This window comes from Bufo bufo, chromosome 8, assembly GCF_905171765.1.
Source record: "Bufo bufo chromosome 8, aBufBuf1.1, whole genome shotgun sequence".
NCBI classification, from domain to species: Eukaryota; Metazoa; Chordata; class Amphibia; order Anura; family Bufonidae; genus Bufo; species Bufo bufo.
The window spans coordinates 140,676,571-140,692,873 of NC_053396.1; the positions used below are offsets into that span (position 1 = coordinate 140,676,571).

The 16,303-nt window shown below is 40.1% G+C and overlaps 1 protein-coding gene across 1 annotated transcript in view; it reads right to left on the reverse strand.

Moving 5' to 3' along the window:
- AFF2 (AF4/FMR2 family member 2) overlaps positions 1–16,303 on the reverse strand; it is a 628,447-nt gene that overhangs the window by 213,823 nt on the left and 398,321 nt on the right. The window contains 1 exon segment of the mRNA XM_040442199.1: positions 10,080–10,131. Coding sequence (XP_040298133.1) covers positions 10,080–10,131 — 52 coding nt within the window.

Consider the following 16,303-nt stretch of genomic DNA (forward strand, 5'->3'; position numbering starts at 1 on the left):
TTATCTTACTGATAAGAATGTGGCTTAAATAAGTGTTTATGACCTCTTAGTAAGTTAGACATAAGGGTTATTAGATGATGGGAACAAAGTGAAAGTGAAAGTACCATTCACACAGGTAGAAAAACAGTTATGCCTTTGTGATTGAACGGCTCAATATTTTTAATAAAGACCAATTGAAAAAATTATTTTTATCCCCAAATTAGTAAATTGCAATCATAAAATATATTACCCCCGAAGGTGTACATGGCCTTTCAGTCAGTTTTATGGTACATTGCATTTGTCAATCACAAATTTTGGAGTTTTTTTTTACAGTTTTGTTTCCCATTGACTTTAATAAGGTACCCTTAATCCAAATGATGCCCATATTGGTTTCTTTTTTTTTTATTAATATTTTTACTAAAGCTAGAATTGGACGTTAAACACAAGAGAATTATATAGGAAAGATTTATATATTACCCCTTGGCTGGACATGACCTAATATATGTGTGACGAGATGCCCAGATTTTCAAAACTTGATATCACAATACTAAACCATAAGATGTCTATGCTATATGTGTCTATGTGTGGCCAGCCAGTGCTTGTGATGCATATTTCAACCTGTTAAGTGCTTTTCTAGTATGTCATGATATTCTATATATTTGGTTTCATGAGAAACTGTAGTCCGTAACCTAATTCAAGCAGAGGTAAGGATAGATACATCTTTAGTAATATAACAAAGATGGGTTATATGGGTGTTGATGCAATAAATACCCCAGTAGGATTTTACACAGGTCTCAACCTCTTTGAATGGAATATACACTTTTCAGTCTTAATAAAATGCCTGTGACCAAATAATTTGCATGTGAATACATGAGACTTTTACTGTCGGGACTTCACAAGAAGTACCAGAGAAGTGTCTTGGGAGTAAAATATCTAAAAAATTAACATATAAAAATAAATCAGGCTGCAGGGATTCTGTATGGTGAAGATTAAGGTAAGGAGATCAGTATAATATAGCTTGTAACAAAACCTGTTTAATGGGCTTAGATGAACTGTTTGTAGGTTAACAAGTGCTCTCACCAGGCTTCATACCAATACATGGCTGATCCTTAGGCACTATGTCAAAACAAATATTTATGGATAAGGGAAATCACAGAAGCCTCTCACCCAGAAATATTATATAGATAAAAGTATTCTCATGTTAACTAGAGGTAGCACTTAAACGGATTGTGCAGGGGTTTTATATTGATGACCTATCCTCCGATCTCCCGCTAATCAGATATTGATGATCTATCCCTATACAACCTCTTTAATACATACAGACATACACAAAATTAGGAGTAGAGATGAAAGAATCAGCCATGGGAACAGCCATGGTAACTAATGGCACAATACTATGGAAAACTGCGGCACTCCAATGTCATAGAAAACTTCACCTTAATTTCACCTAAATCAGCGACGTTTCGACCTGTTAGGTCTTTATCAAGCTTGATAAAGACCTAACAGGTCGAAACGTCGCTGATTTCGGTGAAATAAAGGTGAAATTTTCTATGACATTGGAGTGTCACATTTTTCCATAGTATTGCATGTCATTAAGGAGTTCGGGTTGCCAGGACTCAATGCTGTGGGCACCGCCACGAAACGGAAAAGCTGGAAGGATTCAGTGAGTAGTGCTATCTTGTTCATAATCTTTGAAGTATAACTAATGGCACAACACATCATGACACCTTGAGTCAGTCCTGTGTGTCTCTGCACTGTGCATGAGGACAGTAGGCACTCTCCAGTCCTCCTGTGAACTTTGTAAAGTCATCATTAGTGCCAACGCAAACCCTGCTTTCATCACTGAACACTATTGTTTGCCATTGATGGCCACATCAGGGTTCGCAGGAGGGCTGGAGAGCACCTACTGCCATCATGCATAGTGTGGAGACATATATGACCAACATCAGCTGTCACGGTATGTTACACAGTTAGCTATGACGGTCATTTCAGTCTGATATTCATGAAGAAAATTGACAGCCTTTTGTATGTCCAGGCAGGACATTGCGGAACCAGTTCTACTGCCATTTTTGACCAACAAGAGCTCCAACAAGAAAACGTCTGCCCACACACTGTCCGGGCTACACAACATGCTCGCCAGGGTATCAAGCAGCTCCCCTGGCCACCTTGATGGTCAGATTTCTCCCCCTTCGAGAATGTCTGGGACTGGATTGGACAACGGATCTCCAATATACAGCAAATAACCACCACCTAGGATTAACTATGGGTCTAAGTTGAAAGAGCTTGGAATGACATACCACAAAAGGATATCCAGCATCTGTATGACTGTTACCATGCCAGAGCCTGTATCACAGCAATCAACAATACCACCCAGTTTTATTGTGACCCTTTCCTCAATGTATACCCGACTGATGAACCTGAAATAAAGGGTGCAACACCATGGTTGTGTGATCATTGATCAAGCGCCACTTAGCAGTTTATAATATATGTTCATCTCAATCGTGTTTAGTTTTCCAGGTGTTCTTTTTACATTTTCTAGTAGTGTTTTATGGTTGAATCGGCAACATAGTACAAATGGGCTGTGAAAGACATTGTGCAGTCAAATTTAATTCTCTCCACAATCCTTATCATCACCTTCATCTTTGCTGCTATCTAAAAGCTCAGTATTTTTATACAAGCCTGTTGTATTCAGATGCATCTATAATTCCTCTTTGTGTGGTATTATTTGCCTTCATATTCTGTTTGATTTACATAGACAGTGTGCATGAATTGGTGAATATTTTCTTGTCTGTGAAACTGTAATGCAACAGATCATCATTTTCCAGGCAATAAAAGTCACTTCATTGTTGCTGGGATCTTTCATGTGTGAAATCCATCATCGGCGGTTATGGAAGGACTGGTCATGAAACCAGCAATCTGATAGTGGTGTAATATATTACCATGCTTCAGTGCTGCGTTCAAGTGGATGATACAGTGCAGACACATATAGGTTCTTTATGATTCACAGCAAGGAATAAGAAAAATGCACTCTCATCAGTGTATACGGTGCTTTTATCCACAACAGATCTTGGAAACAATGGCTCAAATGTACGTTCCTGCACCAAAAATCTGTCTAAAAAGTAGTGCAAATTGGCGCAATTTGTTGCATATAGGGTTTCTACACTCTTTTACAACATACTCAACAACTTAGTAGAAAAGGGGTGTAGCTTCACAGTAGAGGGGGCGAGATCTATGATGCCCCATTTTGTGCCAAAAAAGCAACACCATTCTGGCATAAAAATCTATCTCAAAGTAAGACAACAAATAGTTGGTACAGAGTAAGAAGAAAAGTGTCTATCCCTGTACCACATCATCCACCCTGAGCCACTGTAAATCTGGTGTAGGTCTAGACAGCCTATCTGAGTTTACGCCATTTTTAGGTTTAGTAAATATTGGCGAATATAGTCTGATAATGGTATACTGCTTGGAATTAATAGTTAATTAATTAATAAATACTAGATACATTTTCAGAATTTGTAATTACTGTTAGCTCTTTCACTCTGGTCCCTCAAATGTAAGTTTCTCAGGTGCACTGTCTATTTTAGGTCCTTTTTTATTATAAAAAAAATAGATGGATGGTTTTCTGGATGTAAGTTGTGAAGTCACTCCATGTATTCAGCTTCCTGTCCTGACTTTTTAACTTTTTATTTGTTTTGGACTTTTACCAGAGCAAACAATCTAACTTGACTTTCTTAAGGTGCATTTACATGGTCCAAGAGTTGGGCAGATTATCCCCTACAACCGTTTGCAGGAATGGTTGTTCCCAACAATCTGGCTATGTATATGTGCCGCAGATCACCCAATGAACGAGTGAAACACTCGTTCATCGGGTGATCCTGTGGTTCGTGTCTAAACAGCGATCTGCTGCTCAGAAACCATGATTCTGTATAAGTGTGAGGGATCACAATAGCAATCCTTCATCCTCATACAGTGAATGAGATTGTTGCATTTAAATGCAGTGGTCTCCTTCACTGAACGAGCAGCTGACTATCACGGATCAGACTGGGGGTAACTCTAATCCGTGGGATGTCAATATAAAAGATAGCTGCTAGGCCAGGACAGGAATCAGGGAGCAGGTCACCTCCTATTACATCCCTAATTCTGACCCTGTCTCCTAGCCGTATGAGCCGACCCTGATGGTAGAAGGGCTCATACTCAGGAACCTAAGATCCCTACTAGCCCTCAGGGTGGCCCTGGACTAGGAGCAGAGTAAGACGACCTGTTCCTCCACATCACGGATGAACAGGAGTCTCAGTGGCCAGGCTGCAAGGAAAGGGACACATGTACAGCATATGGCAATGGCAGGTAAGTAAACTAGTATTACACGTACCTGCCACACACACACAGTCTGGAACCCATGCACGAGTGCTGCTGTCCACAAGAACACAAACGGACACAGCCCACACCACACATCACACAGGAACCAGGACCATAAGCTGCAATAAAGATAAAGACACCACTAGACATATAACAATACAAGGACAATAATGTCTAACATAACTTATGACCACAAGGGTGGCCCTCACTGTCAGATGGTAAATAACCAGGAGGATGACTCCAGCTAACCATGGCTGAAGTACCCCTCAGATACAGGCATCCAGCAGGAGCTAAATAACCCCAAGTAGCCACACCCACACACAGACACACCCAGTTTTCACACACAAAGAAGGGAGTTAACCCTTCCTACACCAGGCAAGGGAAGAAAGCCACTTAAAGTGGAAGTGTACCAACAACTAACAAACTGCAGCTGTTACCGCCGGCAAGGACATGCGTGGCAACCATGTCCTGGGAAACAGCCAGAATTCCGAGACACTGCCACGACATGTACACAACAACACACGTTGCCACGGACAACCACAAGTGACTAAAAGTGTCACAATGCACACATACACATCCTCGTGCACAACAAACCGGGAAAGTGCACACATACAAAGAGAGGTTGCCAGGTGTAACCGCATGCACTTGACAGCAAGCTGCCTAGCAACAGCTCAGGCTGCTATACTGCCAAATACAGTCATGTTGCCAGTGGCAACCACACGTGAGGCAACCACAAGCAGCCCTCACCATGTGGTTGACAATAAAACCACACCGCAGGCAACTGCATGCGGATGCAGGAGTCACGACCATAAACATGGGCGTGACACTGACTGTTGGGAGGGAACACTTCCTTCCTGACAATTGGACACTAAGCCCCCTTGTGTAATTCCAGCTTTATGGCTCATGCACAGGAATGTGTGCTGGCCGAGCCCGTATTGTGGCCTGCAAACAGCAGGTCCGCGAGGGACCCTGGCCGTTTGTGCACACGTTCTATTTTTTTGCAGTGTGGACTAGTGATGAGCGGCAGGGGTCATATTCGAATTCGCGATATTTCGCAAATATTTTGTAGAATATTCGTCGAAAATTAGCAAATTCACAATTTTTTTTTACTCGAAAAATCGGCAAGGTAATGATTGTGTAGTATGTGAATTTTCGTAAATCGAATTTCCGGATTCAAATTTTTTTTTGTGAATTTTTCAATTATTAGATAAAGAAGATTATAGCACTATATTAGCTAAATTGCTTTATATTCGATTTTTTTCGAATATTCGCTATATTACTATAACTTCATTTTTTCGAATATTCGTAATATTCTAAAACAAGAATATATAGCAATATAGCGAATATTCGAAAATATTTTGTAGAATATTCGTCGAAAATTAGCAAATTCACAATTTTTTTTTACTCGAAAAATCGGCAAGGTAATGATTGTGTAGTATGTGAATTTTCGTAAATCGAATTTCCGGATTCAAATTTTTTTTTGTGAATTTTTCAACTATTAGACAAAGAAGATTATAGCACTATATTAGCTAAATTGCTTTATATTCGATTTTTTTCGAATATTCGCTATATTGCTATAACTTCATTTTTTCGAATATTCGTAATATTCTAAAACAAGAATATATAGCAATATAGCGAATATTCGAAAAAAACGAATATAGAGCAAAATTCGCAAACACTACTACTTCTAAAGTCAAGTATATTGCAGCCTTCTTATTGGCCCACAAGCTAGAAGCAGGGAGGGATCATGTGTACTGATAAAAAAAATAAAAATCGAAAAAAAATAAAAATAAAAAAAGGGAGAAAAAAATTTGAATATTCGAAATTCCGAATATATATATAAACCAGCACATGTTTGTGTGCATGAGCCCTTGGTCAGACCATTCACTGCACCCAGAGAGGGAAGGGGGTGAGTGACTCAATTAGTGCATCACACATTACATTGATCAGTGCAATGGTTTTCTGTGGGCATCTTTATCTAGACCTATCAAGAGAAGAACAGAGCTGTCATACTGTCATCCTAATTCTACACCGACATTTTAAATCAGGATTAACTTGCAGATTACTGATGCTGTGAGGGAAAGATGTTAAGTATTACATTTTATCTCTCTATGCTGACTGAAGGAAGGACATTATTTTGTATTTAATTTTAATGGCATAATACTGCCAAAAGTTAAAAAAAAATGCACCTTTCTGATGGAAGTGCCCTTTAACAACACAGTAAATAAAATATATGTATATTATTAGGCTGTACAGGAAATATTGTCCAAATCAACCCTTTCTCTAATTGTACCCAATAGCTATTGGCTGAAGCTACTGTACACCTCAGACATTCTTGGTCTTCCCAAGCCTGCATATAATATTGGTAATAGTGAGAGCTTTTTGCTCCTTTTAATAGATCTGTGTAATAACAGTGATATGTGCAGAATGCAGGCAATGGCCAAGCATTGTCAACTGCTTAATGACTGTTTTGCACCTTAGTGACCAAGCATTTTTTCATTTTTTTTCTTGCTGCATTCCACGAATTATAACTTCTTTATTTTTCCATTTTTATAGCCATATGACGACTTCTATTTTGAAGGACATGTTTTAGTTTTTATGGCATAATTTTGGCATACACTGTATTGGAATGCATTGGCTGTATGAGTAATACTGTGTGTATTACTCATACAGCTTCCGGCCTGTGAGATCCAGGGGGCTGGATCTCACAGGCTCGTCACCGGAAGGCAGCGCTGATGCCTAAGGAAGGCATCGCGCTGCCTTCCATAACATTGGGTCCCCCCTACAGCCGCATGGGGACCCGATGGCACCGCCGATCGCCGCCGCAAACCTCAGGTAAAGCCGCAAACCGCAGGTCTGAATTGACCTGCGGTTTGCTGCGATCGATGATGCGGGGGGGGTCACATGACGTTGTGACAGGATGCCTGCTGAAAGATTTCAGCGGACATCATGTTCCGATTAACCCCGCCGCGCCGCAATGTAGTTTTAAAGTTAGGCGGTACCGGTAAGTCATGGGTCCTTAAGGACACGGCAAACATGGCGTACCGGTACGTCCTAAGTCCTTAAGGGGTTAAAGGGGTGGCCACTATGAAAGTCACTGTTAAAGGGGCGGCCACTGTGAAAGTCATTGTTAAAGGGGCGGTCACTGTGAAAGTCACTGTTAAAAGGGCAGCCACTGTGAAAGTCACTGTTAAAGGGGCGGCCACTGTGAAAGTCACTGTTAAAGGGGCGGTCACTGTGAAAGTCACTGTTAAAAGGGAGATCACTGTGAAAGACACTGTTAAAAGGGCGGTCCCTGTGAAAGTCACTGTTAAAGGGGCGGTCACTGTTAAAGGGGCGGTCACTGTTAAAGTCACTGTTAAAGGGGCGGTCACTGTGAAAGTCACTGTTAAAGGGGCGGTCACTGGGAAAGTCACTGTTAAAGGGGCGGTCACTGGGAAAGTCATTTTTAAAGGGGCGGGCACTGTGGAGGTCTCTGTTAAAGGGGCGGGCACTGTGGAAGTCACTGTTAAAGGGGCGGGCACTGCGAAGGTCACTGTTAAAGGGGCAGGCACTATTAAAGGGGTGGGCACTGTGAAGTTGATTCTTAAAGGGGAAGGCACTGTGGAGGTCAATGTTAAGGGGGCGGCCACTGTGGAAGTCAATGTTAAAGGGGAGGGCACTAGGGAGGTCATTGTTAAAGGGGCGGGTACTGTAGAGGTCACTGTTATGGGGGAAACTCTATATCTTTTTAAGACACACGGAACCATAAAATGAAATAGATGAAATATACCCGTGCGAAGCCGGGTCCTTCTGCTAGTTACATGATAATTATACAGTCCAGGTTGCTATGTATGCAGTGATACCAAATATATGGAGGGATTTTGATTATTTTTTTAAATTTTTCCATTGCATTTTTTCTTTGGAAAAAGGTGTGTGCTTAGTTGTGTTTTCTAAGTTTAGGGATTTTTTAAAATAAAACTTTAATTATTTATTTTACACTTGCTAATACCACAAGGGGACTTCGGGTTAGGGTTCCTCCGATTACTTCCATAATACACTGTACTACACTGTATTTCTTATGTAGTAAAGTGTACTATGTTGTAAGTAGAAATTGACAGGCAGTCTCTTAGGCCTCTGGCATGGCCTAATATGCATAGAAAAAATGAAGGCCAGTAGGCCTTCATTGGACCCCCGGCTGCTATGCACAGACATCGGCACCCCGCAATCTCATTAACGGCCATTCTGTTCGCTGACAGAGGGAGCCCCCTACCTCTAAAACAGGTTAAGTCCTGAGGTCAATATTCAGCACAGCATGCAAGGAGTTTAATGTCCAGGATTGGCAATTTTGCCAATCCTAGTTGTTAGAGCAAGTGCTTGGATGCCAAGAAAGCTGAGCTCCTGCTTTTTGTAGCACGGTAGACTCATACAGCGCTTAGACTAGGCTGCTGAAAAAAGTTGGTGGCCTAGCCTAAGGCCCCTTGGTCACCACCGTGAAAAGGAGGATTGGAGGTCACTAAGGGAGTAAAAACAATTTTGTCAATAGCTGTATGGTGAAATCAGAGAATTTAATCTTTTTTGGCCTCTTCTCCTCTGCAGCCTAGTAACATTCAGCCATTTAGTTTTTTCATTAAATAAAAGAGCAAGTAAAAGGATGATTATGCATCCACCTGTGACACAGAGCTAATTTTGCTATTAAACAGTATCTTTTGAATGCATAATAAAGTAGGTTTGTCTGGAATGCCACCAAAACCATCCTCGCTGGAATGCCCTGCTCTTCAGTTAGTCAAGAGAATGGATGAACTAGCCTGCACACTCTTCAAATATATTCACACAGACAAAATGTCAGAGTTACGCTAACGTTTTCTACACAAATTAATTAGATGCTGGGGGTTAGATTCGCTAGACCTATAGTAAGTAGCTGATCGATGGTGCTGTTTTAATTTGAGTTGGGGGCATGCCCGTTACCATTTGTTTTTGACTAATTTCAAACAATCAAGGAGGAAGAAAGACAGGAATGTACAGATCATTGTGGTACAAAACAAAAGTAAGAGATCTCAAAAAATCTCAAATATTCTCCATCACAAGTGTAGAAATAATGTGCACAAAACAGCAGGGCTGAATGACAAGAATTTGCAAATTATACTGTAATCAGCTGTGGCATATCTGTGCTCCCTGTTAATAATTAAGATTAGCAGACTTGATGTGTCACATGGTGATTATCTGCTACCACAACGTGTGTTTTCAAGGATTAGAGATTATTCAGCTAATGGTCAAATCCTATTACTCAGTATATTCATTCCACATGTACATTTTCTATGTTTAGAAAGCTAATGCCATGTAAAATATGCAACAATATTAAAAAAGGGGGGGCATTAGGCTGTCAAACAAGACACAATTTTTACCAAATTTAGAGGCATAAGACCTAGTCAATTTGGTGTAACTTGCGAGACATGTTCGACACACATCTTCCCATCAATGGTGGACCTACCTTTAGGTGCACTTTATGACTCATTTTTTTAGTCATGTTAATTTTATATACTTTATAAAATTATGAAGGCAAGTGTAACAAGTGTTAACAAACATGACACATTGTGTACACGTCTGGAAAATACTTTGCCATAGCAGAATAGGAGAGAGGAAAAAATATTTGTTGACCACATATTCTTTTTCAAAAGTTAAATGATCTATAAAAAGACTGCAAATAAAAAAGTGACGACTGTGTTGTGTAAACCAGGTCTCACTATGATAACTAAGTAACTTACGACTTTTGTGGGATGGATTTCACAGCAGGTTTGTTTGTGACTTCACATCGTTCTATGGACAAAAAGAAACAAAATATGTTAGGAACAGAACAATAGGCTAGAACAATATAGTAGTTTAGTAAAGTATAGTAAAAAATAGGATAGTAAAACATTTTACTTTTCTAATAGAAAGTTGAATACATGGCAATTACTTAAAATATTCACACATAGCAATAGTGGCGTAAGAGATGCAGGAACATCAAGCTTCTTACTTTTGCCTCCTGATTATACCCTCCATTTTATAATGTTATCAGGCCAACAGGTCTGATTTGCCAAAAAGTAAAACTAGGGGATACAAATTCAACAAATATAGTACTCTGGAGGACCATGGCTAGCAGAGTGGGTGGAGGGCTATTAGTTCTGTCTGCCAAACTATTACTTTTATTCTCAACTAAAGGGAACGTGTGATCAGATAATGAACCTATTGAAATCAAATTTTTATGTTAACAAATTTTAAATAATTTTTAGTGATTATTTAAAATTTTCCATGCCAATGTCTGAATAAAAAAAGACCCATGCAATCCTGAAGTTTTCACGCTGGTCACTAAGGCACATTTACACTGCACCAATGAGTAGATAATTATTGGGAAGAAAGTGTTCCTTCCCAACAATTGCCGACTAGTTAGTGGAGGTGAAGAGCTGTATTTATAAGGAGTGACCAGCTCCACAGTATGAGGACGAGCTATGGGTACTGCTATTGCTCATCCTCATATAGCATTGTTTCTGGGAAGCAGAGTACTATTTAGACAGCTTGATCTGCTTCACAGAAATGGTGACTGAGGTTTCTGCACCAACAATCACTTCTCCTGATGAACAAGCATTTAGGTCGTTTTATCTGTTGATAGCAACGTTCATTCCTGATAATCTGTCTGACAATTGGGTAGTCTAATCGAGGCATTGAGCCTAAAAATGTGCTAATTCTTGGTCTCTTCAGATCACTTTACTGAAGTTATCTGCTTATCATAACAGGCAAGATTAGAGTGAAAGCTATCAGTTATATATAGATAACACTGGATCCACCATTCATGATAGGTGATATCATAGCTCATCTACTCACTGCTGACCTATACACAAGTCACAGAGCATGCCTAAAAAACTCTCCCATAGAAGTCAATGAGGTCCCCTACTGTTCATTGTGTTGATTGCCCATGGTAGTTGCTGTAAAATACATATTTAAATGCTGTTAAGAGCAGCTCAAGAGAGATGGCCACCTCCATTATGTTCAGGAAATAGAATTTAAAAAATCTACAATCAGAAAATAAAAACAGATTTAAAAAAAAGGATAAGTGCCTCTGGTTTTAACTGGCAGAAAATTATTTCAGTGAGAAATTCCCTTTAGAGGGGTTTTCCGGGATTTTAAGATTGATGACCTATCCTCAGGAAAGACAATATGTAATATAGAGCAGCACAACAGTACCTTTGTGTGGAACTTTAGGAATGCATCAGCCCATCCAAAGCCCTGTACCCATAAGGGTCAATATGACAGTATCCAAAAAGAAAGCGATGGCAGCATCTCCAGTCCAACAATGTTTATTCACACGTGGTGCATGAGACAGTAGAAAAGGTCCAAAAACAGCAATGTTTCGGCTACGTGGTAGCCTTTTTTAAGCTACTTCTGAAGTGTAAAGTAGGAGTATATAAAGCACATTTAATCCCTCCTCCCAATCCAATATGCCAATACAATGATTAATTACATCATAACAACACATGTGTCAGGTAAACCCACCAATGAGCTCTATGTAGGTCAAAAATATCCTCACCAATGCCCAATCAGTGAAAACCTATTACCTCAAATAGGTTGGCTGCAGCTGGAAGCCCCATATCGCATATAAACATGTCCACTCGGCATCTCTCTGTTCATAATGTGTACGCTCCATGTCATTCTGGACCTGCCCCGAAGCTGATCATATGACCGCAAAGTTCCGGGCCACATGACCTCTCAGGCCATGACATATCACAGTCATGTGCCTCTCCGCTGGTCACATGCCCACAGAACTCCGTTCACGTGACCCAGCCGGGCACTCACTAGCAAAAGAAGCATCTCCATCGCAATGGAGACAAGCCATTTCCTGTAATACAACAGGCAGTTTACAGGAGCGATAGGTATAATAGATATCCTAGAGTATTATTCATTATAGAGCAATCATAAAATTTATTAAAGATATAAAAAAAGGACATTAACTTCATATTCACTAAATTCATGTTGCGCTTGATGGGGGATCCAGATGCAATCCAGCCTTCTCCTAATAAAACACAGATTATAAAAATGACATACAAAATTGAAAAAACATGTTAAAAAACAACTTCAGAAATGAGACCCCTATTATACACAGTTATGACTATTATACATTATTCAATACCACTTACTTAAATTTAATATTCAATCCATATGGGTGTAACGCTTTCAAAGTAACAATCCACTTCAATTCTTTCTTCCTGAGTTTGGCTTCCCTATCTCACCCCCTCCCTCAATACTCCTACAGAATCAATCACGCGGAATCTGAGTTGGTAAATTGAGTGTCAACTCTCCACAAAGTCTTTCGCCACCGGTTGTCCAATCATCTTCTTTCTAATAGTACCCTTATGTTTATTTATTCTCTCCCTGATCTCCATAGTCGTCTACCAACATAAATTAAACTACAGGGGCCACTGAATCATATATATATCACATCCTATGATCTCACGTATAGAAACCATTAATCTGAATGTTTGTCCAGTATATGGATGTCCGAAGGTGTTTCTGTTAATCATATTACCACAGTTACAACAACCCAGACATGGAAAATTGCCTAACTTACGTGGGGCCAAATATCGTTGTCTATCCACCTGTGTACTACCCACATCAGATTTCACCAATCTATCTTGTAGATTCGATTGTCTCCTATATGCCATCAAGGGTTGTACCTGAAACTCCTTTACCAAAGGCAATCCTTTCTGTAGAATATGCCATTCGTTTCTCAAAATTTGTGCTATTTGACCACTATGGATATCATAAGTAGATACAATCCTCCGTGTGTCACTAACCCTAGGGTTCACTTGTAAAGTAGTTTCCCTCACTGTATTAATCACCTTCTCTCAAGATCTCTGTAACAATCTATGCGGATAACCCCTGTTCTTAAACTTACTACACATTTCATCAACTCTCAAAATGGATTGTTGTTAATCAGATACTATCCGCCTTACTTAAAGTAATTGGCTCCATGGAAGTGATTCTATCATTCGCTGTGGATGACAGCTATCATACCTAAGTAGATTGTTGCTATCTGTAGGGTTTTGATACAAGTCAGTATAATCTGACTATCTTCCAAATAGACCATAAACATCCAAAAAATTGCAATTGTTTCACGTATACTACTTTGGTGAACTGTAAACCGGGAATCCCTGCATTCAAATGACAATGGAAACTTTCAAGTTCTTAAAGCGTACCACACCAATTCAAAAAAAAATCATCGATGTAGCGCCACCAGCACAGAATCCCTCTCCCTTAAAAGATGACTGGTACACTAGTCTGTCCTCCCCCTCGCCATATAGATGTTAACATAAGTGGGGGCCACATTTGACCCCATGGCCATTCCCCGCTTCTGTTGGTAATAGGTATTCCCAAAGAGGACGTAGTGCCTCCTGAGGACCACCTCGAGGATGTTGGAGGACAAAGCGTGCACCAGTCGGAAGAGAACCCTGCACCGGACAGCACCACATTGACTGCTCTCAAGCCAAGATCATGTTTCGATTGATGTATAAAGTAAGACCACATCAAAACTCACAAAATAAAAACATTCCAGTAACATAATGTCCCCCAATTGCTGGACAAAATGGCCTGTATCCCTAATATATGAGGGTGCATTTGTGGCATAGACACACAACAGTCGGTCAAGAAAGATGGCTATGGTACTAAATATTGAGCCCCGCCTCGAGACAATCGGTCTACCTGTGGGGTATTTTTGGAATTGTATATAACAAAAGAGTAATGGGGTGTTCCACCCTCAGATATTCTCCCAGTTCCTCATCAATGACACCCTCTTCAAATGCTTTGCAGATGATGTCACCTATATACTTCATTATGTCACCCTTAGGGTCTCATTGAACTGACTAGAACTGACTTGTATCAAAAACCTACAGATAGAAACAATCTACTTAGGTATGATAGCTGTCATCCACAGCGAATGATAGAATCACTTCCATGGAGCCAATTACTTTGAGTAAGGCGGATAGTATCTGATGAACAACGATCCATTTTGAGAATTGATGAAATGTGTAGTAAATTTAAAAACAGGGGTTATCTGCATAGATTCCTACAGAGATCTCGAGAGAAGGTGATATTAATACAGTGAGGGAAACTACTTTACAAGTGAACCCTAGGGTTAGTGACATACGGAGGATTCCATTTGTATCTGCTTATGGTATCCATAGTGGTCAAATAGCACGGATTTTGAGAAAAGAATGGCATATTCTACAGAAAGGTTTACTTTTGGTAAAGTAGTTTCAGGTACAACCCTAGATGGCATATAGGAGACAATCAAATCTACGAGATAGATTGGTGAAATCTGATGTGGGTGGTGCACAGGTGGATAGACAACAATATTTGGCCCCATGTAAGTTAGGCAATTTTCCATGTCTGGGTTGTTGTAACTGTGGTAATATGATTAAAGGAAACACCTTTGGACATCCATATACTGGACAAACATTCAAGATTAATTGTTACTATACGTGTAGATGAAGGGATGTGATATATATGATTCAGTGCCCCTGTAGTTTAATTTATGTTGGTGAGACGACTATTGAGATCAGGGAGAGAATAAAAAAACATAAGAGTACTATTAGAAAGAAGATGATTGACAAACCGGTGGCGAAACACTTTGTTGAGCGTGGACATTCAATTAACCAACTCAGATTCCACGTGATTGATTCTGTCGGAGTATTGAGGAGGGGTGGAAATAGGGAAGCCATACTCCGGAAGAAAGAATTGAAATGGATTGTTACTTTTAAAGTGTTACGACCATATGGATTGAATATAGAATTTAATGTGAGTGGTATTGAATAATGTATAATAGTCATAACAGTGTATAGTAGGCATCTCATTTCTGAAGTTGTTTTTAACATGTTTTTTCAATTTTGTATGTAATTTTTATATCTGTGTTTTATAGGTGAAGGCTGGATTGCATCTGGATCCCCCATCAAGCGCAACATGAATTTAGTGAATATGAAGTTAATGTCCTTTTTTTTTATATCTTTAATAAATTACATGTTGCTCTATAATAATAATAGGCTAGGAATTTATTATACCTATTGCTCCTGTGAACTGCCTGTTGTATTACAGGAAATGCTTGTCTCCATGGCGATAGAGACGCTTCTTTTGCGAGTGAGTGGGTCACTTGAACTGATTCTGTGGACATGTGAGCCAGCGCGGAGGCACGTGACTGTGATATGTCATGGCCTGAGAGGTCCGTGGCCCGAACTTTGCGGTCATGTGATCAGCTTCGGGGGCAGGTCCAGAATGACACGCAGCATGCACATTATGAACAGAGAGATGCCAAGCGGACATGTTTATATGCGATATGGGGCTTCCAGCTGCAGCCAGCCTATTTGAGGTAATAGGATTTTACTGATTGGGCATTGGTGAGGATATTTTTGACCTACATAGAGCTCATAGGTGGGTTTACCTGAAACAGGTGTTGTTATGATGTAATTAAGCATTGGATTGACATATTGGATTGGGAGGAGGGATTAAATGTGCTTTATATACTCCTGCTTTACACTTCAGAAGTAGCTTGAAAAATGTAGCTGAAACGTTGCTGTTTTTGGACCTTTTCTACTGTCTCATGCACCACGTGTGAATAAGCCTTGTTGGACTGGAGATGCTGCCATCGCTTTCTTTTTGGATACTATCCTCAGGAAAGGTCATCAATATCAGATCGGTGGAGCCCCGATAGCCGGCACCTCCACCAATCAGCTGGTTAAAGAGAAGGCCATGCTCCATGTGATCGCAGCCTTCCCTTCATTGTTTACCTGCTTGCCGTCGACATTGCAGCTCTAAACAGGTGTAATTACAAGTTGTCCTATTCACTTCTATGGGATGGTTCATTCCTATTCAAGTATATAATACAGAGCTGTCCAATAGAAGTGAATGGGACGCCTTGAATTTACACCTGCTCCCCGTTGCGATGCCAACGGCGAGCAGGTAAACA